General features: G+C 32.7%; 2 protein-coding genes across 2 annotated transcripts in view; one reads left to right on the top strand and one right to left on the bottom strand.

Annotated features, from left to right (window-relative positions):
* LOC129230452 (kinesin-like protein KIF11) overlaps nucleotides 1-17,200 on the bottom strand; it is a 41,691-nt gene extending 24,491 nt beyond the window's left edge. The window contains exons 1-3 of the mRNA XM_054864851.1: nucleotides 17,092-17,200; nucleotides 15,387-15,528; nucleotides 4,096-4,169 (exon numbers count right to left, since the gene is read on the bottom strand). Coding sequence (XP_054720826.1) covers nucleotides 4,096-4,169; nucleotides 15,387-15,528; nucleotides 17,092-17,153 — 278 coding nt within the window. The 5' untranslated portion in view covers nucleotides 17,154-17,200. The remainder of the gene's footprint in view (nucleotides 1-4,095; nucleotides 4,170-15,386; nucleotides 15,529-17,091) is intronic.
* Nucleotides 17,201-17,566: 366 nt separating this feature from the next.
* LOC129229380 (DDB1- and CUL4-associated factor 5-like) lies at nucleotides 17,567-21,065 on the top strand. Its single transcript, XM_054863673.1, has one exon. The coding sequence runs from the start codon at nucleotides 17,681-17,683 to the stop codon at nucleotides 19,844-19,846; it is 2,166 nt and encodes a 721-aa protein (XP_054719648.1). The 5' UTR covers nucleotides 17,567-17,680; the 3' UTR covers nucleotides 19,847-21,065.
* Nucleotides 21,066-24,602: the final 3,537 nt, after the last annotated feature.

Below are 24,602 nucleotides of genomic sequence, written 5' to 3' on the forward strand. Positions count from 1 at the left end.
AATTATGTTTTTCGCAATCACATATTTTTTGGCGTGTGTGCAGGCATGTGTGTGTATTTGTGTCTCTGTGCAGGCGTGTGTGTGGGTATGTGTGTGTTTGTATCTGTATGCAGGCGTGTGTGTGTGTAGGCGTGTGTTTGTGTCTGTGTGCAGGCATGAGTGTGTGGGTATGTGTGTAAGTGTGTTGTGTAAGCATGCTTGTGTGTATGTAGGATATGGACGCAACCTGGAGACTTTTCGCTGGAGGAGCAGCATCGTGAGGACGGTCGACGGTAGTGCTGGCAGAGGGAGGCGTTGGGAAAATAAAATCATAGCACGCCAAAAACAGTCAAGTGAGAACAATAAGCAATCGTGATTGCTCAAAAAAAAAAGTTGTAATGCTATTTACAAAAAAGCAGGAAGTATTTCAAGGGTAAAATATTTTTTTATATTGTTTTGCCGTACTTGGTTATTGATTGAATCTTTTTCTGAATTATAATGCTACTCGTAAATTGCATTTTTGTCATTTTCTAAACCAAACATTCTCTCTCTTTTTTTTTAAGTAATGTTTCTTATAAAAAAAATAAATCAGTAAAAAGAAATTTAACAACATTAAATATTTACAGAATACTGAACACTTAACTGTAATTTGTTTCGTAAAAATATTAAATCCAATGATAAAAAGAAGTTCTAATTATTTAAAAGGTTACTTTTATACAGAAAACATACATATCATAAGTGTAAAAATAAATCAATAATTTGCAATTAATAACTATTCATTAAATTTCCATATTTCAACTATGCTGTTGCTTTTAATAGATGAAATACACCACTGAACAATCAAAATGTGATAGAAAAGATTTTTTGTTTCAAAGTTTTATGAACAGGGTATCTGTTACATTCAGAGTTTTCAAGTCCATGATTTTCCGTTGACATTTTTCACAATAATTGTGCTTTGTGAAAATAAAATTGCATCTGAGCTGTGGTTACCCCCCCCCCCAAATATACTTCTAAAAATTCAACTTAAAGCAAAATGTATTGAGCTAAGCTATTATTATAACTAAAAACCAATAAAAGCAACAATTGTTTGTGATACAAGTTACATGGAAAAAGTAAGATCAATATAGTTTTTGCGATTTACAATGAACCATGAAAATTTAAAATTAGAATACATTTTAACTTCATGAGATTAAAAAAAATATTTTTTATTCTAAGAAGAAAAAGAACCAGACAAATAAATGGTTATGGTTATAAAGTTTCGGTAGCTTTCTAAAAAAAAAAAGTGTGTGTCTGTTTGTTTTCAGATTTGTATTCAATAGTAAAAGATAACTTGCAGATATCCGGAAAAATAAACACACGAAACGAGAATGACATGACAAACGTAAACAAGCACAACAGCTGCAGTTACAGGTAACTTCATTCCCTCATTCAATTTTGTGATTGGCTGCCTCAAACTTCTGGCCATATGAGGAAACGTCGAGCGAGGAAAACATTCGATTGCAACCCTACACGTTTCGATCGAACGTCAAAAAGCAAGTTGAAGTGCGAAAATCGAACGATTCCGAAAACGTTCGAATTCAAAGGAGAAATTCGACCGTTTCTGATTCGATCGAACGCGTTTCAGTTGAATTCCCCGCCAACACCTTGGAGCGATTGGTGTCAAAATTGAACCAAAGCCTGTTTACATATGGATTCACATATATTCCAAATTTCAAACAGAACGTAGCATTACTTCTTGAGATAGGGCACTCACAATGGAAAAAAAGAACGGGCGATTGCGCTACCCGCTTTTTAGCTGTTGACACCAAAATAAAATCAGCTTTTATACCCACTAAGTGCTACTTGCCGATAATTTTTTTTTTCATTCCGTTCATTATTTCTTGAGATACAGCAGTCACAATTAACGACAAAAAACGTTCTATAGCTCAACCCCCGTTTGAGTTATTGGCACCAAAATTGAATCAGCACCTCTTCCTGTTACTGGCAACATATGGACCAAATTTTGTTTGATTCCGCCCGTTACTTCCTGAGGAATAGCAATCACGCGTAACTCAAAAAACGTCCCATTGCTCCACCCCCCTTGGAGGAATTCACGCCAAAAACCAATGGGCACAAGTTCACATAGGGGCCCATATGTGTACCAAATTTCGTTTGATTTCATGTGGTAGTTTTTGCTGTAGAGCGGCCACAAAAAACTGGTCACACACAGACGTGACACACACACATACACACACACAGACAGACAGACATTTTCCAAAAATAGTCGAAATGGACTCAGCACACCTCAAAACGTTCGAATTCGTCAAAATTCGAAATTCGAAAATTTGCACGAATCCAATACTTTCTTCTATATATTAAATATAGAAGAAAGTAAAAAGGGGGGGGGGAGGTCTCCTGGTTGACATGATTCCAATCCTCCAGGTGATCTGAAACATAACGTCAAGGTTAATTCTTATTTAACAAAGATGTAAAATTGTCTGGACGTAGCGATTTGATCACAAAAAGTTCATTTTTTGGCTCCTTTTTTGAACTTTGGTATTTTTTTAAAAATAATAAAAATCAAAAATTTCAAAAAACCCAACATGGGGACAATTTTATAGTACTAAGAAAGTCTGTACCAAATGTCAAGTAAATCGGTGTACTAGAACTTGAGATATCTTGTCAATCATGTTGAAAAAATTAGTTTTGAGAAAAACACTTTTAAAGTTTGCAGTCTCATTTCAGCAAAAGAGTTTATTTCAACAAAATTAACTGTAACTCCAAAAATAATTTGAATTTCTTTAAATCCGCATAGAACCTTTTTTTTAAAGGTCTATTCTAAAAGGTCTGAGAATATGAAGGGAAAAAAATTCGATTTTTTTGAATTTCTAGACTAGAGAATGCCCCTTTAAGTTCAACAACATTTAGTCTTAATAAGCATAATGTTACCCCAATACTGCATATTGGAGGGGGGAGTGGAAGTTCAACTTGTGTTTTCTCAATAATAAGTACAATCCTATTTTTATTATTTCATATTAAAAGTAAATATAGCTACAGCATATTTATTTTTTTAAAGATGTCATGGCTGAACTTTGAATTTAGTTTTCAACTGTATAGTAGACGAAACAAATCGAGGCATTTAGAAAGATATGTGAACCTTCGACATTTTAATATTTCACTAAATCTTTTATTTCAATTTTAGCTTTTTTGCTTAAGATCTTTTGAACTCGGCTCAAACCCTGATTTTATTAGACACAAAAAAGCTGTTAATGGTGTAAGGACAAATGAATGCTTCCTGCATTTCCAATTTTATTCAAATTCTTAAACAACACTTTAATCCATTAAATTTTATTTTTAAAAAAGTCAATAAACATTTTAAAGCATTTTTTTTCCTCTGCTGAGTATTATTAAAAAAGAGCATAAGCAGTTCAATTGGTTCTACACATAAAAATTTATGAGTCTAAAACCTATATTTGAACGGTAAATATATAACAAGTCTGTAAAAAAATTGCAAGATAAGTAAGAAAAAAATAATAATAATTTGAACTTTTACATCTTGAATTCAAATTATGTTTTTCGCAATCACGAGTGGGTGTGTATGTAGGAGTGCGTGCTTGTGTGTGTGTGTGTGGGGGGGGGGGTATGTGTATGTAGGCATGTGTGTTTGTATGGGGGTGTTTTTATGTGTGGGTAATTGTGTGTATGTGTAGGTGTGTGTATGTGTTTGTTAGTGTGTGTAGGTGTGTGTAAGGCAAGAGACGCAACCTGGAGACGGTTTTCACTAGAGGAGCAGCATCGTGAGGCGCTGGCCGACGGTGGTGCTGCAGAGGGAGGCTGGGGGCGGGGGGGGGGGGGGAATAAAATCATAGGACATCAAAACAGTCAAGTGATAAGCTATCGTGATTGCTCAAAAAAAAGTGGAACACTTGGTAAGTATACAGGAAGATTTTTTTTAAGCAAGGTAAAGCATTCACTAATATTATCTTTACAATCATTTATCTGTCAATATGCAGGATGACTGCAAGAAATTTCATAAATCAAAGTGATGTTTATCTTGCCTGTAACCACAGAAAAAGGATTATTTATTTCATTTTACTGCTAAGTTTTCATGAAAAATTCAAAATAGATTTTACTTACGCAAACACTGTACAGTTGTATCCATTTAGAACTTCTTTTATGAGTGGTGCTACAACAGCTTTGTAAACAGAGATCTAAATAAAGAAAGATAGAAAATTATGAATTTTCTTTTTTCAAATTTTTACGAGTCATTTTCCCTTAACAGCGCTATTTGAACAGGGCAGAGAATGGCACAAGCTGGGATAGGGAATGACACATAGAGGAAATAATAGTTTACAGAAGCTATTGTAATCTCTCTGGGAAAAGGAAAAACTATTTTAATGAAATTTTAAAGAATCCAAATGTGGTGGGTTGCAAAACGTAATCATATTTCCCCCCTTATATGTGATATGGAAATGACGAAAATCATGATTAACTTATCTATTATATAACTACATACAACAAAAATGAGGGTCACCTAAAGTAAGGTAAGATAATTTTTATAATGAAGACACAATTCAAAGACTAAATTATGGGTTATAACTATCACAAGATGCGAGAATTATTAATTCTACTGGCTGCATTGCCCAGCTTTGCAGTCCACCTCGAAAATAAAAGTTATGTCAAGTGATGCATGTTCAACAATCAGGCTTCCAGGGTTGCCACAGAAGTTCAAGAATGAAATTTCCTGACATTTCCAGGTTTTCCAGTTGATTTTAAAAAAAATTCCAGGACAATGAATGTCAACTTACATTATTTAATATCAGTAATTTCCGATCATTTCCATACAATTAAAATAACGAGAAATACGCGGACGACAATCTATTATGATTTATCTTTCTTATTGTTGCATTAATGCTATGTTAAAGCTATTTTTATTCAAAAAAAAATCAACACCTCTTGGAGCGATTGGCGTCAAAATTGAACCAAAGCCTGTTTACATATGGATTCACATATATTCCAAATTTCAACCAGAAGGTAGCATTACTTCTTGAGATAGGGCACTTACAATGGAAAAAAAGAACGGGCGATTGCGCTACCCCCTTTTTAGCTGTTGACACCAAAATAAAATCGGCTCTTATACCCACTAAGGGCTACTTGCCGATAAATTTTTCTTTCATTCCGTTCATTATTTCTTGAGATACAGCAGTCACAATTGATGACAAAAAACGTTCTATGGCTCAACCCCCGATTGAATTATTGACACCAAAATTGAATCATCACCTGTTCCTGTTAATGACAACATATGGACCAAATTTTGTTTGATTCCGCCAGTTACTTCCTGAGGAATAGCAAGCATGCATAACTCAAAAAACGCCCCATTGCTCCACCCCCCTTAGAGGAATTCGCGCGAAAAACCAATGGGCACAAGTTCACATAGGGGCACATATGTTTACCAAATTTTGTTCGATTTCATGCGGCACTTTTAGCTGTAGAGCGGCCACAAAAAACTGGTCACACACAGACGCGACACACACACACACACAGACAGACATTTTCCAAAAATAGTCGAAATGGACTTGGCACACCTCAAAACGTTTGAATCCGTCAAAATTCGAAAATTTGCACGAATCCAATACTTTCTTTTATATATTAGATATAGAAGAAAGTAAAAAGAAGGAAAAACTACTTGATATTAATAAAAGAAATGTTGGCATGAAGTGAAATCTGTTCTTGCAATACAAATGTGATGATCAGCAACAGGCTCTGACTAGGCTGTTCCTTAGTAATTTATTAGTCCCCAATGATGATTAATGGCCCTTTTAAAGCTTTCTACCCTCTTGCTTATTATAGCCTCTTCCGGTACACTGTTCTGGGTACCCACAAACCTACTAAAATAGTAATTTTCCTTAATTTGTATGACATTAACATATCCATAAAATAGATGAGTACATAAATATTTTACTATGGGGTGACATCAAAAAAAACTCGAAAAATATAACAGTTATAAAATATCTTTAGTCTGTAAATCTTTTGTTTTGTATGTATGTCTCCAAGCATTTCATTTGACTTTCCAATTGAGTTTATTTTCTACCATTGTATATAACAGTCTAATCATTCCCAATAGCTTATTCACATAGTTAAATTTTATTACTTTTAAGTAAATTATGATCTAAAATTAGCTGCACTAATCTGTAGTTAATGTTTTTTTTAGATTTATGAAATTCTAAAGCTAATGATTCTATTTTAATTCAATGATTATTTCATAACAGAAAATGTATTAGAACAATATACTAATATTATTACACCATAACAATAAATTTATGCAACATATATAATCAATTTATTTTTCATTTTGTCCAGTTTCTTCGTCGCCCGGACTTTTTACAAAAAAGTGGACAAAATAGCAACCCTGGCTGGGGGGGGGGGGGATTTTTTTTTTTTCATTTTAAGTATGTGTTCTGACCTGCGAGATTCATCTGAATGTGAGATGTGGTTTCAAGGAAAAAAAGGTTGGGCACCACTACTAAACAATTTGCCTGAAAGCTTTTCAATATTTTATCTTGACTTTTAAACACTTTCAATGTTCAGTAAAGCACTTTTTCAGAAACATAAAAAATATAAATTACTTTTAATGACATGATTACTATTTTATTTCTTCTAATTTCAAATCTAAAAATTTAATAAAATTGAAGCATTTTTTAATCAAGGCATGTTCTACTTTTTTCAAGCTATATAAAAATTTTAAATTGATGTATGCAGTTTATTTATATATTTTCCCCTGCATCGTCAGACAAAACATAATACAGGAGATCATTTAATATTGATAGGTAAATTAAAGCATAAAATGATTTAAGTTTAAACAAATACTTCATCCATATGAAAAAAAGAAAAATATCAAATCATACTGACATTTGGCCAAATAGATAGCAATGTTCATTCATCCAGGCTTTTATTTACAGGTCTGCATTTTGCGAAAGAAAGAAATTTTTGTGAATTCTTTGTGGGGAAAAAAAACCCTAATTTTTGGTCACTTTTTATTTGCATATTTTTTGTGAAAACATTCTGTTGTATTATATACAGCATGTTTGCAAGTCACAATTCTAATTTTAAATCCTTTTGTTACAGGGTTTCGCCAATATATATTCAAGGATATATATCACGATATATAGCCGACATGTATTTCGAAAATATCATGATATTTTCAATATTTATATTTTCAACTATGGTATTTTTAATTTAAAAGTATATAAATCATAGTAAAATTGTACATTTATTATTAAAAACAACCAAAAAGTTATGTACTATATTTTTATGATGTATAATGCACTATTAATATAACTAAGTTAATATAATTTTCCATTTTTACCTGTATTTTATATTCATAAAATTATTAGGAATGTTCCAATATTAATTCATATTAAAAGTGCCTAATTTAATTTTAAACATTGCTCAGAAAAAAAAAAAGTGTCCATTGACTGCACTGAGTAATGCATATTTTTTATTTCTGGATCATAACTATAAAAGTAGCTAACAGAAGAAAAATGACTAGAGACGTACCGAGTACTTGGTAACTACTCGGCCTACTCGGCCAATTTGCCAAGTACTCGGTACTCGGCCAAATTCTGATCAGATACTCGGCCAATACTGAGTAGTTGCAAAAAATTGAATATTGTCCAAGACAGATACTAAAATGTCTAAAAAAAGAGCAAGCATTATATTCTGCAATCATTTACAATTACAATTTATAAGTCAAATTTAAATTTTGAGAGTAATGCAGTTTGTAATGCTTCAATAGAATAAATCTTTATTTTAATGTCCCCAAAGTAAATAAAACTTATTATTAGAAATTATGCAAAAAAAGTATAGAAGTAAAGTATAGAAAATATGGAATTTTTATATTAAAAATGGATTTTTGCTACAAACAAAAATTAGTTATAAAAAATATAAAAATACCTTTGCTTAAAAAATAAAAGGAAACAAAACAACGTTAAAAGCACAGTGCAGAAAAACTGCAGACATGTGTTTTGGCGTTACAAGGAATTCCTTTTTCAATGCACAAAATGGGAGCTCGTGGATTTAAGGCATCCTACAAAAGTCGAATTTTTTTTGTCAAAGGTCTTTATTCCTTAACTCACATGTTATGCACTGAAAAAGACATTCCTTGTAACGGGAGGGGAGGGGGGCAGAAACACGTGTCTGCAGTGTTCCTGCACATTTGTTTTATCTGCTTTTAAAAATTATTTATGTTTGGCGAACTAGAACTATGATTGGTATACAGTGAAACCGCTCCTAACAGACACCCCTCTTATGCGGACAATTTTTAATTCCCCAGTTCCAAGTTCCAATGCAAATAACATTATTAAACCCCCGTCCTGCGGATACCTCTCTATTGCGGACAAAAAAAATTGTCCTGTTAGTGTCTGCATTAGAGGGATTTCACTGTTATTTGTTTTAATTCCAACTTGATTAATCATACCTTTTATTTATTTATTTTTAAGTTAAAAAAAAAATTTTTGTAAAATTTTTGACAGAAACAAAATTGTTTATACGTAATACGTAATTAAATTTCAGCAGGAATTTAGTTTTAAAAACTATTATATGGACCAGGAGGTCTATACTACTATTCCAATAAGTTCAAAATTCATTACATGTGTGTCGGTGGTTCTTCTTAAAACATAATTGGTACTTGGAAACTCGGCCCAATAGTGAAAGGCCGAGTACTTGGTACTCGGCCAAAGTGCTACTAGGTACGTCTCTAAAAATGACTATAACAGCTAATGCTAAATTATCTCCATTAAAATTGATAGAAATGTAAAATGAAATATTAGATATAATTAATGAAAGAAACATTAATGTTCTGTCTATATATTGCAATTATAACATAAGAAAATAAAAAGTGATTTGAGGATTTTGAAGACTTTAGTTTGTGCTCATTGACAATATTGGATATATATCAAAATATCGGATATTTTTGAAAATATGATATTTTCGAACCCTGCTTTGATATAAAGGATTTCACTAAGAATTACCGTATTTTCGGGAATAAGCGCCGCGGCGCATACCAGAAAAAAAGTAAAAAAATTGCCGGTGCGGCGCATATAATTAGTGCGGCGGATACAGTGCCTTTTTTCCAAGTTTAAAAAAAAAATCAGAAAATGCTGCTAACAGATGGCACCACATCGTTTGCTTTCATTTCGCGGAAATCCCTCGCTCTTAGGCGACAAGTAAAGCAAAGAGGGGGAGGGAAGGTGAGTCAGCGATTGCGTATGTTTCACCGACGAGAGAAATCAGGGTTGCCAACTTGGGGGTTTTCCCCCTAAATTTAGGGGGAAAATTTTAGAATGGGATTTTTTTAGGGGGATAAAATTTTTAGGGGTAAATTTAGGGGTTTTAATTTTAGGGTTTATCAAGTAAAAATGTTTTTCTTTTACCTTTGAAAACGTAATTTTTCGATTGTTTCATTTATTTTTTTACTTACATAGTCTTTTTTTGACCCTTAATAGTCCATGGTTTTGATCAGAAACGACATAAAAATGATGCAAATGCCTTTACTCACTCAGTAGCGAAAAATAGCAATGGTCACGTGACCTTTTAATCCCACGTGTGACGTCCCAGTCAAAGGATCACGTGACTTTCTGACGTCATTTAGGGGTTTTATGTGTTGAGTTTAGGGGGAAACATTTTTAGGAGTTGGCAAACCTGAGAGAAATGCTGGTCCACGTGCGCGAGTAAGCCTTATCGCGGCGGAGCGAAGGGGTCAGGAAATCCTTCGACCTTCGCGACAAGTAAAGTAAAGAGGGGGAGGGAAGGTGAGTCTGCGATTGCACATGTTTCGCTGAAGAGAGTTGATACACGTGGGCAAGCAAGCCTTATCGCGTCGGAGCGAAGGGGTCAGGGAGAGGAGGCAGCAAAAGTACTAGTAAGAGAGAGGGATGAATGTCCAGTGTGTAAAGGGAATTTACCACCTCTCTCACGAAAATAGGTTGCTTGGTCAAGTAACCTAATGGGAAACTTGTCTCCTAGCTCTAATTTTATTATTCACTCACATCGTCGTGTTGCATCTTTTGCTGCCGTTCGTGCGTTCTTGGCTTATCTTTTTTTTACGAATTTTTTTAGAGTTGCTTTTGAAATGGCTCTTTAGCAATTGAAAAGTTATACTGCAGCCTTTAAGTTTAAGGTTATAAAGGCAGAAGCAATTGAAAATCGTTTTGCTGCCAGAGTTTGGCACTGACGAGATGCGTTTGCCGTTGGAAATCGGATAAATTAACCATCGAAAGTGATGACCAATCGAGGGATGCCGAAGGCAAAAAGTGAAAAATGGGGATTTTAAAAAATATTTCTTTATTGTTAATTAAAAATACTAACGAGAAATAAAAAAATATTTTTTATTTACATTTAATCCAGCTTGCTTTACTACTGATTGTGCTTTTAAGTTTTTTAATGCTGAGTGTGCGCTTATGAAAGGTGCAGCGCTTACACCGGGTGTGGCGCATACATTAAAAAACTTTTTTCTTTGAGAATATATTACGATGCGGCGCTTACACCGGGTGCGGCGCTTATTCCCGAAAATATGGTACTTGGAAGCTGAAGATTTTTTACCGACTAATTGATTGCAGGGTTGGCCGGATTGGATCCAATGGGTTTTTTTTTTTTTTTTTTGAAAAAAACCATTATTTAGCCCACTTTTGGGTTTTTTTAATTTTCCGAGACGTTTTTTAAAAAAAATAATCAAAATACTTTCACAATTTAAACTTCTTTTTTCTTTGGTCTTCACCACAGACAATGGATATACAAAATGAATTTTGAACTTCAATAGTATTTCTTAACTCTTAACAGCATTAAAAAAATACTTCAAAGATTTTAAATAAATATATTTAATTTTTTTCTTTTCTTTAACTGGTCAATAACTAACTCAAATTATCTTGACTAAGTCCTGTCATGTCTGATTTTCTCAATATTTGTAGATTGTACAGAGGAAACTTCTCTAGCTAAAAGGCTTTCATGTGAATTATTTTTTGCAAACCAACCTGTCACAAATCTCGAATAAACAAGGTATAATTTTTAGAAATTAACAGGTTTTACAACCGGTCGTACAGAAAACAGAATATTATGAACAGTATTTTCATTATCTTACGAAAAAGTTTAATATTTGTTACTCTATTAGGGTTGCCATCCAAATTTTGCTTCAAAAAAGTTGCTTTAGTGGCCTAAATTGTAAAAAAAAGTCGCCTAAATAGTCTCCTCAGCACAATGATTAAGTTGCTTTTTTCACCCATTTAGTTGCTTTTTCCAATATCTTTTAACTATTTACTAACTCAAAAAATACTTAGTGTAACAAAATCACACAACAGAAAATCTTAAAACATAGCTATTTATAGTAAATGCAAAAAAAAGAAAAAAATCAAAACTTAATTTCTCAGATCTAACATGTGTTTTAACATCATTCAACATTTTTTACTGGAATTACTACTTCAAAAAAGCAACTCTCAGAATAGTAATGAAGTTCATATTTCCAATATTTTTTAAATACTTACAAATTAAAAAAATACATTGTGTCACACAATCAAAAGATGACTACCTATAGTAACTACAAGAAAATAAAAACTTATTTTCCCAAACATGATATTTTTTTTTTTTCAAAATTAACTTGGTTCATTCAGCATTTTTTAATGGTACTACTAATAATAGAATTTAATGAAGATTAAACTTTAAATAAAGTAACACATCTCCTAGGGTCTGTGAGGCTCACTTTATTTTTAAAAGTCCTACTTGAGGCAATATAAAAACTTAAGTGACACATTCAAGTTTATAGTGTAAAAAATTAAGAATTTTTATTAAAAAAATATTTCTTCAAAATTCTTAATTTTTGAAAAAAAAAAGTATTATTTAAAATTTTTAGTAAAAGCATATAATAAATGATGTATTTTTTTCTCTTTTTCATTATTAATAAGTAAAAAGTGTAAAACATATTCATGAGTCTTCAAAGTATTTAAGTTGGGGGAGACAGTATTGACATTTTCCCATGCATTTTAAATTTAAAATTGTCGATACATTTAAATGTTGATTTTTTTTTTCAATGCTGATCATTGATTTGTGTACTTCAAAGTCTAGTCTTATTAAAAATTAAGAACTGTGAACTAAAATGAGACAGTTTTTTCATACTACTATTCAAATGTAATAATTAAGCAATAGCTATATAGGGAAAGTAATGTAATAGGTAAAATGGCTTTTGAAATAAGCAAAGTAAACAACAAACTAGTATAGGGGAGGGGGGCACATGTGAACATGGCACCATGACAACGTCAAGCAAAACATCTTTAAAAAAATTCTTAAATAATGGCAGGGCCAGTTCTACTTCTTAGCTTAACTTTTAGGGCAAGGACCCAGTTTATGTTCCTGTAGTGACAGGTTTTTTGTTTTAGCAGATGCTGATGTAATGTTATCAGACTTCTACATGTGAAAACATATTTTAAATTACCTAATAAGCTAAAGTTAATTATTGCAAACCAATACATGAACATTCAAGTAAATTTCTGACTGTTGTTAATTGTTAAATCAATTTTCATTTCATTTTATATTTTAGTGCTATTAGTGATCACTTGAAGCAGTTTCCAGCTAAAAGGAGTCAAATTTTCATTTTCATATGAATTTCACCTAGAGTTCAATTTTTAGTTATGTTCATTTCTATGTGAACTTTAAAAAACAAGAAAATTAAATTAGAGTAGCTTTGAAAATATTTTGGGAATAAAATTGAATATAAACAAATTTGCTAGTTTGAAATTTCGTTTTTTGTACGAAAATACGTAACTAATAACAACTTAAGAACAAAGTTTTAAAAAAATAAGAAATTATTGAAATAAAAATCAAAATAAATTGCTTTAAGATAGCATAAGTTAAAATATCTAAGACCATTTAAAAATATTAAAACACTGACTGGATGCTAAAAGATTAAAATTTCGAGCACGGCAAGACATTTTCGGCGAAGCACGTGTTCGACGCTTGAGTGTTTGTTCTCTATATTTTCATTTCTATGTAAACTTCAAAAAACAGGAAAATTCAGTTTAAGTAGCTTTGAAAATATTTATTTTGGACATAAATTTAAAAGTAAGGAAGTTTGCTAGTTTTAATTTTCGTATTTTTACGAAAATACGTAACTAATAACAACTTAAGAACAAAGTTTTAAAAAAATTAAGAAATTATTGAAATAAAAACCAAAATAAATTGCCCTAAGATTGCATAATTTTAAATATCTAAGACCTTTTAAAATAGTTCAAACATTAACCGGATGCTAAAAGATTTCAATTTCGAACAAGGCATGCAATTTTCGGCGACGCACGTGTTCGACGCTAGAATGTTAAACAAGAACGGCTTTGGTTTTTTGCCGTACAAATTATGATATCTTAAGTCAAAGCACTGGAGATTATTACTAATAATGCAATTTTATTACAGAAAACGAAAATTGAGCTTTAGGGGGGGGGGGGGGGGGGGAATCACAATGTGCAGCATGTTTTTAGTTTTGGTTTCGCAGAACTTACGATTTTTTTTTTCGGGTATGATGGTGGGAGGCATATTAAAGTAATTTTATCCTTAAAAAAGAAAAAATATGATATTTTAACTTCAAAATTTGATTGATTTGAAAATTTTAAAATTTCGGAGAAAAATCCAGAAAAAGTCTTTAAAAACCAAGAGAAAAGGCGGCGATCTATCCCTGTTATAATGTAAAGTAAATAATATTTTTTAACACTTACTTGAACGTATTTATTTCACATCGGCTGTTATCAAAATCCTGGAACTACAATCCTTGATCAGATCATCTTTCTACCCCCCCCCCCCCCCCCCTTTTTTTTGCATTTGAATTCGACCTCAGTAAATCGACGCGTTCGCCGCGGCGAAACGCTATTGGCTGAAAACTGTATGATGCAATCTCCATAGTGTGTTGGAATGCAACTGACTGGCTCAAAATCTTTCTATGAATTTCATAAAATATGAAAAAATAGTCGCTTTTTATTGCAAAAGGTCGCCGTTTTTTTTAAAATAGTCGTTTTTGGCCTGTTTTTTTGCCAAAAAAGTCGCCATAGTCGCCTACGGTAAAAAATAGTCGCAAAAGTCGCCTTTTTAGTCGCCAATGGCAACCCTACTCTATATACAGAAACAGAAAAACAGGCAACATAAAATTCAAAGAAGTGTCTTGATTAAGCTGGAATTCAGTAAAAAAGTATTATTTTAACTACTTGAGGTTCTACAGTAGTTTTGCATAACAAAATGAAATACAATAAAGTAAAATGCAAAAAAAGAAAAAAAATGTAGTAATTAAAAACGAACAATGATTTTATCACTCGAGAACAAGGACGCCCATATGCAAAATTTTAAGGGTGGGGAGGGCTCAAATATTTTCTCCATGGTTTAGCAGGATATTCTCTTCATAGAAACTGATTTCAGTACAGATTCTTCTTCGGCACTACAGCCTAGAGCAGGCCAAGACCGTCTCAATCAGTTTCCTCCATCCCGACCAGTCAGAAACAGATTTCCTCCATCCACTGAGGCCAACAATTTTTAAGTCTTTTTCGGCACAATCGAGCCATCTGGTTGGTGGGCGGCCCCTCTTGCGCGCACCATCTATAATTGTGAAGGTGACTTTATGGGTGAAGGTGACCCATAAAGTTCAGTACAGATTAGAGTTATTAAAATTTGAATTTTTAATAACTCATTCATTAATGGCTGGAGAAGAAATGTTTTTACATTTTTGCTAAGAAAAGGTACTAAAAGCAATAAATTTCTAATTTATAAAGAGCGGTTTGAGCCCCCTCCCCCCCCCCATATGGGCGCCCTTGCTCGAAAAGTATTTTTGCCTTAACTGTTGGTAATCATGGAAACTAAAAAATATAAAACTTCACCATTCTTAGGTTTTGTTGTTTTTTATACTTTTCTTCAGAAAACGCTGAATTTTAACTAGTTTTCCAAGTGTTTTTACCCTAAGACAATTTTTGCGCTTTGTCCATATACTTATGCTACAAGTACCCCACATTGTGCCTCAAAACTACAAAAAAAAACCACATTTCTTTTTTTAAAAAAAAGTTTTAGTTGGGGTTTTTTGGGTTTTATTTAAAAAAAACCCAAAAATCCTGGGTCCATAGGCTTTTTTTAAAAAACCCGGGTTTTTGCCAACCCTGAGATTGAGCTTAAAAGAGATGAAAGAATTGTTTTTAAAAATGAAATTTTGTGAAAAGTTTAATTTTAAGAAATATTAAATTTTGTAAAATGGCCACTTTTACAATATAGAATTTTACATCTGAATTGATGTCGTGGATAGCTATCGCATTCTTGCACCACTAATTATATAATTAAGTGGTCATCATTTTTAATAAATTTCAAATAAAACTAGCATTGTATAACTTTGATATATTTGCAGTAAAACGATAAAGTATTACCTGCTCAGAATCTATCGGGAAAACCTTATCAAAAAAGAACTCTCTGTTGTGGTTTTTATCCTTCAATACAATTTCTTTTTTTTCAGGTATAACTTCAACAATTGATGGTGAACCTTGTCTTTTCTCAAAGCTGTTTAATGGCCTATTACATGAAAAAGAAGAAAGGAATCTTAATGCCATTAGAAAATAATTTCACACTTGCAAAAAAAAAAAGTATATAGATGATTAAAATGCAAATCATTACTCATTTTAACAAGTGAGAAATATATGCTTAAACATTCCCATGCGTTTCTTTCTCCTCCTTTCCAAAAACACTTTGTAATGTCTTTGAAAAACAAAAAAATCAAGACACAATATTACAAAAATCAGGGCACTTATAATAACATTTTTAATGCGTGTAGCGTGCATTGTGGTGAATACAAGGGGAGGGTCAAGACCCCCCCCCTCCAAGCCATTGACAATGGTATCCGTTACCACAACTGTATAAATAAAATGTAAAAGATTTCAGTTGCCTTTTTAATTTCTTAATTATTTTTCAAATTTCTTTTTCCATTGCTTTTTATCGACACCTGCGCAAAATTTTTTTCCCATGTTCAGAACCATAAGTTCGTTCAGGGAGAGGGGGGTCCTTCTTCAGCATGACCCTTCCCCCCAAATAGGGGAGGTTTGCATCTGTCCCTGAGTATGCATATATTCAGTTTATAAATGTATCACCGCCAGGTTTGCACAACTGCTAGTGTAAGTGTGTAAATAACAATGAACAATAAAAAACTAAACATTAGAACATTTGGTGCAACCTAGCTTGATCTGTTTCAGTTAATCTGTTTGCATGATTTGCTTCCTTATAAGTGTAATACATTGTAATCTTGTTTTGCTTTTACATAATTTTTTTTTTTCACATACAAAAGACACATTTCTAAAATAAAAATTTTCGTTTTCCGACAAATCCTACAAAAATTTTACATGCAAACAAATTTATTATTTTTTCTCCTGAAACTCTGATATGAAAAACTAAAGTTTTTCCATCATTAATCAGCAACGCATGAGCTTTGATTGGAATGTAGTCATTTGAGAAAAGTTTAGTCAAATATATTTGTGTGCTGCAAAGATTCTACAATTAATACCCATTGAGTTATTAAACTCCTAAATTCTTCAGTTATAACTGAATTATTAGACATTTATTAGTCAGTTATTTCAAAACAATTAATATAATTTAATGAAACACATACATCAGGAGGGTGGGGGTATCCAATGTGATTCTTTATTTCTCATGCAAAACCTCAAATTCCTCCACTAAGAGCACATACTCAACCTCTAAAAAAACGCTGCCTCCTCGAAAAGTGACATGTCTTGATTTTTTAGTTTGAAAAATCTGGTCATTACATATCGTAGCCTAAGAACAACAGTAGAATACCACTTATTTCTGGGCTTAGCTGTCTTACTGTTGATCTTAGACGACGATGTGTATCTTTCACGAAGACTACAACATTAAATTTTAAAGTTATGAAGCTGACGATTTAGATAAGATTAAAGGCAAATAATAGCTCAAAGTAAACTTTCCCCGAATAAAAATTCAAAAACAACACGGAATCAAATTTAAATGCATTGTTTGTGTGTGTAGTGTTTGGGGTTGAATTATATTGACTTATGCATCGTTACATCAACTATGATGAGTTCAAGAAAAATATCAAATATATTAACATACCTGCAACGAGCGAAGACCTGAATCCGTTGGTTTTTCGCATTGTGTTCTTTGCTTTTGTTCATTTCGTACGCAAACACGAACGTCGGAACAAAACACGATTAAAAAATATAAGTTTTTATCGTTTTCGTTCTTTTCCGTCTCGATTGCTATGTTTTCTTAGCCAAGTTATCTTTCAAATGTGCACACCAGTAATGTCTGACCAATCACGATTGAGTATGTAGTCATGTGACTTAATTTACATCTTTTTGCTGCTAATTTTTTGATGAAATATTTCACATAAATAAGAACTAAATTTTCTTATTTTATTCGTTACTTAAATGATTATTTAAATTTTAAAAAATAGCATAAAAAGCTTTTTTTGAAATGAAGGCAAAAACAAAGAGGGCGCTGCTGTACCACAAAGTAGTTAAATGGACTCATGTAAACTCAACTTGATACGGTGATACGTGATAGTTTTGATTTTGATGGTGCGGAACCTGTCTCTGAGTGGGTTGTACTTATGACTGTAATTTAATAATTATGCGATGTAGGGGTAAATTTTATAGTCAAGAACTATTTTTGATTTATCTGGATTGAAAAGAAATTCAAGATGTCACTAAACGTTAATAAAAGTGCATTTATGACGGGTATACATTATCTCAATCATCAGCAGTATTGTGGGGAAAGATCGGGGGGATTGCGTATGATTGATAATCGATTGCAGTTTAGTAAACATTTATATAGTAAAAATCTGTATGCCCATTATGGTTGCGTAAATGCAATAGAATTTTCTAATGATGGCGAATGGTTAGTATCCGGTGGAGATGACAAGCGCGTATTAATTTGGAATGTTGACAAAATATTGTCGGGTAAAAGCAATCCAAAAGTAATGAAAGGTGAGCATAACAGCAACATATTCTGTTTGGGATTTAATACGCTTCACACAAAATTATTTTCTGCGGGAAATGACGAGCAAGTTATTCTACATGATGTAAACACAGCCGAAATTTTAGATGTGTTCCTTCATGATGAAGCAGTTTATGGTTTGTCGGTTCATCCTGCTAATGAAAATATCTTCGCTAGTGCTTGTGATGATGGTCGAATTTTAATTTGGGACATTCGTCAAACAGCAAATGATGCTTTGATGCTAGCAGGTTGTTCCACTGCATATCATGCTGTAATGTATAATCCTGTTGAACCTCGTTTCGTAGCTACTGCTAATGCTAAAGATGGAGTTTGCTTATGGGACATTCGAAAACCTAGGGTATGCTTGATGAAATATATTTCTAACCAACCCAGTGATAGTGCAATGAGTGTTAGATTCAATAATTCTGGTACACATTTGCTCGCTCTAAGACGACGACTTCCACCAGTTCTGTATGACATTACTGCTGACTATTTTGTTGCTGAATTCGATCATGAAGAATACTATAACTCTTGCACAATGAAGAGTTGTTGCTTTGCAGGCGATAAGGACCAGTATGTTCTCTCTGGGTCTGATGATTTTAGATTATATGTGTGGAAAATCCCAGACTCTCTAAACTCTAAAAGCAGCACTCGTGTGGGAGAGGTTCATCGTATTTTGACAGGGCATCGATCAATCGTCAATCAAGTGAGATACAATAATACTTATGGTGTGCTGGCTTCATCTGGTGTAGAAAAAATTGTAAAATTATGGAGTTCCTTTTCGATGAAACATTCTGATGATGTAGATGATTACTTGTCAGATCAAGAACTTTTAAGGAAAGTGTATTCTCATGAAGAATACATTAATCTAGTGCTAGAAAGCGGACAGTTTATGACTCATGATTACAGTCATCATTCTGTTCAGGAAGACCAAAGAATGATGGCATTTTTCGACTCTTTGGTACAGAGAGATATAGAAGGTTGGACTTCTGACTCAAATGATACAGATCTATTGAATGCGTGTATTGATATAAGGTCGCCTAGCTCATCATCTAGTTCCTCATCTTCTGATGATGATAGTGAACAGCAGCGTAAAAAAGTGAAACAAAATGAAAATAACATTACACCTGCTCCTCAGAGTGATGTTCTAAATCCAACAACTATTACTCTTACTTTTATTACGCAAAAAGCAATGGCCAAGGGACATACCAAAAAATCCCAAAAGATCATGGATGATAAGGTAGTCCCCGGCGTCAATAGAATATCTTGGTTGATAGCTCACAAGAGACGTGAACAAAAGTTGAGAACTTCACGTGGGAAATGCAATGGGAAAAATTCCAAAGTAGCCAAGCATCACCAACGTGACTCTGTAAAAATTGACAAAAAAAATCAAGACAATACTGCAAGTGGTAGTAATTTTAAAAGTTGTGATTCAAATTGTGGGAACTCAAGTAAAGATTTAAGCACAATATTTAAAGCAAAAGACAAAAGAAAATTGTATTTGAAGAGACGTGCCAAAATCAGCAAAGATTCCATGTTGGATGAAGATAGTTCTGATTCTGATGAAAATAGCAAAGAATTAACTGATACCAGTCATCTTGACAAAACAGAGCATAAAACTGAGGAAAGTGAAGAACTTCCAGCTCAGAAAGAGAATGGAGTTGTGGATGTTAGCAGCACAGTTTGCAAAGAGACTTCTAATTTTAATAGTAATGAATCTCTGCCTAATTCATCTGGCAGTGACTTAAATGGAACCGATTCTAGTGTTGCTGCCAATTCTAGTTCATTAATTTATTTTTCTTCAAAAAATATGAAACATAGTAAAAGAAATTACAGGAAGAAAAGTGCTGATGAATTGGAAGAAGATTGAACAGCTACAGTATAGATGCATACCTCATTTTAAAAAAATGAAAGAAAGAAAACTAATATTTACTTAATTGCATTTTTAAATATTTATTTTTCAAATTTAGTGCTGTTGGACCTTGAAATAAAATTATGAACATCAAACTCAATTTTTATCTATTGTTATGTAATTTGATTTTTTATGTGTTATATTAATTTTAAAAAAATCAAAATTCAGTAATTCCTATGCATTTGAGAGTAGTACTTTTCTGAATTATTTGAAGTTATACTGGTTTGTTTTAGATTATTTTATTTAATGCTAAATGAGTTCAATGATATAATGAGGAGAAACTTCTATTGAAATACATGCAACTGCTATTAAATTGAATAGATCCAATTCTGTTGGAGACAAAAAATGCATAAGGAAGATGTTTCCCTAAAAATTTTTGAGTTCTAAAAATGTTGCAAATTTTTGAAAAAAATCTAGTTTACTTTATCAATCTAAAACATTGAGGTTTTACTAAACATATTCATGAGGTCTGGGCTTTACAGAATGTATTATGTCACCTATGTAGTTGGAGAAATATTTTGATTTGTTGCTTTTTGTGTACCATATTGTAGTTTTTTTCAAATAATATTTCTTTTTCAATTGCATTAACCATTAAGAACATATAATTTATGTCAATATCTTTGAAAAAAGATAAGGAGTATGATCATTTTTATCTTTTTGATTACATTTTGTTTTCTGAAAATTTCTTTCCTCACTTTTATGATTTTCAGTAATTTGCAAGCTTATTTGCTAATCAATATTAGTGCCATCATTAATGCAGGGACTCCCCCCCCCCCTTTACACCCTCGGCACTCCTAATTTATTGATGCAATTAATTCATTGCGGTATATATATTTTGTAAATTCAAAATATTTAAACATTTTCTCAATGTTTCAATACATAATAATGCAATGAAAAATCTTATTGCTTTTACATTCTGATTGTACTTTTATCAGAGTATAACATATAAAAGAAAAAAATCCAACAGACAGTAAAGTCCAACAAATTATGCATAAAATTAGTCGTTATTCTAAATACAAATCTTCTTAATGTATTTATATTGTATAATCTGCTCATTTTGAATGTTCTATAAAAGATTAATGATTTATGTTTATTTTGATACCTTTGTTATGAAATTTTATTTATAAATTTTATTGCATTTATAATTGTAACTATGTTACCTTTATTATTAAATAAATGTTTCCAGGTAAGATATTGAAATTTATTTTTATTTTATAAAGGACTTGCTTTAGTAGAATGAAATTTTAATTTTTTTACTAATTTGGTGATATATTTTCAGGCATTGCAAGTATTTGTTGTACAAATAATTTAAAAATTATGCAAAGGCAATAACGGTTCAGAAACATAATCTATCTAATGTTTTCACAATGAAAAAAAAAAACCTTCTCAAAAATTATGCAGAGAATGCATTTTAAGTTTAACTATATTTAATTTTTTTCTAGATAGCATGGGAAATCGCAATGGAAAAGGAAGAAAAATCAAAAACCAATAGTAGTTATCAGCAATTACTACAGTATACTGAACATAAAATTAGTTCACGGTTAATGTTGTTAGTTGTTATCATGTTACTAAAATCACCAGATTTTCTCTATTCATTTGCATATTAAAATTATCGCTTTATGTGACTATCACATTGTTTAATGCTATCAGTTTTGCAATCAGGGATCCTGTTTGAAATGTTCGTAAACGGCTTTGCCTACTCAAGTTTTTACAAGAAAGAAAAACCCAAGAATGATAGAGAATATTTCAGATTTAATATCTCAAGAGTTTGAGCCATAAATGTATCAAAATATTCCTGTAGCTTCACATTGAAAATATCAGAAGTTTGTCATATTGTTAAAAACAAAGGAGAGGGGGAGGGGTTGGAACTATGGAACTGAAAAGTTTCATGGAAAATCCCTTGCTGATTAAGGCATTAATTAAGAGCAATTCATAAATGAGCCTCTAAGAACTGGGAGCCACTCGGTTATTTTTGATTTTTCAAAGAATGTATAATTTTTGTTTTGATGTTTTAAGGAAAAAATACTATAAATAAAGAGGGTTTTTTTTTTTTTTTTTTTGGTTTTTTTAAATTTAGTTTTGAAACTCTGTAGTTGGTAAGTTTATAAAACTTCTTAATTTGTTTATTGTTATCAAAATGAGTGTATCCTAAAGTGATCACAGATAAGTGGAGATGACAGTATAAGCTTGCTTTATCAATATGAAGCTTTCATCTGTCTTATAGAAACTTATTTTTGACCATTTGGCATATCAAGTTGGCAATAATCAGTTTTAATATCGAATGCAGATGAGTTCAGAAGTTGAACTGATCTTCATTGGGTAGATGAGATGATGTACATTTCTTGATGTTTCAGAAGTTGTTCTGAAAGTTTTTAGAACATAGTTTATGATTCGTAATACTGAATGGAACTACAGACTACATTGATCAGCTTTGCAGGTCTCATGTGGCCCGTGGGATTGAGCACCACTGCCTCAAAGTATTTTTCTGAAATCTGTCTTATGAGGTAAATTACAGTGCACTATGTATTCATTGCCTTCTTAAAATATGTACTTTTCCTTTGCTTAAACGCATTGAGGAATTTCATCTGTTGCATTCTAAGTAAAAAAATACATGAGTACAGTACTGTTTTTTTTTTTTTTTTTGAGCAATCATGATTGCTTATTCTTCTCACTTCACCGTCCTTGGCGTTTGGTTCCTTTTTCAGCATGGACTAGGGGCCTCTGCAGCTCCACTGGCCACTGGTCCTGAGCACTTCCCCCGGAATCCCCTGCTCCTGGTTGGTGGTGCCCATGTCCTACAAACACGCACATTCATACACATGCACACTCTCACACATACAAACTCTCATACACGCCTACGTGCATACACACAGGTCTACGCACACACGCCTTCAAACACCAATGTCTCAGAAAGCAGTTTTACCTAGCGCTGCAAATTAGCAAAATGCATTCTGGTTAGAAAGGCAGAAAATCTTCAGTTGAGAACCGGAAACAGGCTGATCTACATATTACCGGTAAAAAAAAGGAATTTGGTGATAAGAAAGATTCAAGATCGCCATGTGAACGCAGCTGTAGGTTATTCTTTTTAACCTTACGCCTGTTAACTAGGCTTGCCAGACATCCTGGTTTGACCGGGACAGTCCCAGTTTTCAAACAAGATCCCAGGGTTTTTTAGGATAATTATTTTATCCTTTGTAACATTGACTTATAAAATTAATACTGGTTTAGCTTGTGAGGATTTTTACAATACGATTAAAACCAAAAAAGACTATAAAAAATCATATGAAATGAAAAGTATATCTAAATATTGTTCAACTTTTTATTCCTCATTCAAATGTTCCCCATTTAAATTTCTTTCGTTTTTTCAAACTGAAATAAATTGTAAATATTTGCATCTTAGAAGTGAAATGTTCCAATTTAATCTGCTTATGTCATTTTTTATCATCCCTGTTTTAGGTTCATAATTAGTAACCATTTATTAATAGCATTGAGAATAAACTTCCCTATAATACGCTCCAAAAATTAGCCAGGGATGTGTACAGATTGGATTACAAGCAACGCTGGAGGTGGGGGGGGGGGGCATTCCGGTGTCCCTGTTGAACATTTCAGAAATGTGGCAAGCTTACTGTCAACCAGAGCTGCCATGAGCCAAGGTGGGCACCTTGTTAGTCTGGTCACTGCCCTCCCACCGTTGACCCCTAAAGCTTGCCAAATTTATGCTACCCCAATTCTGTGCTGGGCCCCTAGTTTCCAACTTGGTTGACATGGCCTCTTGTTGGCCCTGCTGATAACCAAGCATTTTTAAACTTAGCTGCTGTTCCGTCTATATTAGACCAAGTTTTCAGGACTCTTTTCCTTCAGTTGAAACTGTTTATCTCAAAAACTTATCTTTAAAAAAAATTTTGTAGCCTGAATTCAATATTCAAATTCTATTTTTACTATATCTTTCAAAGAAGTTTTCCCCAAAACTTGTATCTTGAATTGTGGCTATACTGTCATTTTCAATTTCAAAATTCAATGTACTTTATCAACAGCAGAAGTTGCAAACAAGACATTTCTCCTCATGTACTGTAAGTTACAAGGGAATAACAGCACCCCTAAAAAGTTTGGCCCCCAGTGGCGCCATCTATTGGGTAGCTAGATAAAAAGCGATAGATTGCCTGATACACTAATACTTCTCATTGTTCACAAGGGTTTGATTTGCAAAAGTATACAATTTTTTTGCTGGTATAAGAAGTAGCAATTAACGAGCTTTTGACTATGTAGTTCTGAGTTCACTCCCATAAACTCTTAGTAGGAAATAATAGTTTTGATTTCCAAGCACTGGTCCTGATGTGGTTTGTATGACTTTTATGTTTATTTATTTATTTTTGTCATTACTGAAATGATCAAAATCTAACAAAATTAAGAATTCAATAATCAAGCTTTAAGAACTTTTGCATCCAAAACTAACTAAACCATTAACAGTTCAGCAGAGAAGATACTCAAATCATGAGAGGTATTTCAAATCATTTGATTGAATGTTCAGGCAAATTCAGCTCAGGCACGGTAAAGTCTCTTAAGGCTCTTGTGTTGCAAAATCCAATAGAACCTATCAAATCGCTTGTTGCAGCATTCATAGGCAGGCTGGCTATGGATCATCGACCTGGAGTTGCCACAACAAAGCTGGAGGCTGTAAGCCTTGCAAAGAAGCTGAGATTACCTTCACACTGGT

This window comes from Uloborus diversus, chromosome 9 (genome assembly GCF_026930045.1).
Source record: "Uloborus diversus isolate 005 chromosome 9, Udiv.v.3.1, whole genome shotgun sequence".
Classification (NCBI taxonomy): Eukaryota; Metazoa; Arthropoda; class Arachnida; order Araneae; family Uloboridae; genus Uloborus; species Uloborus diversus.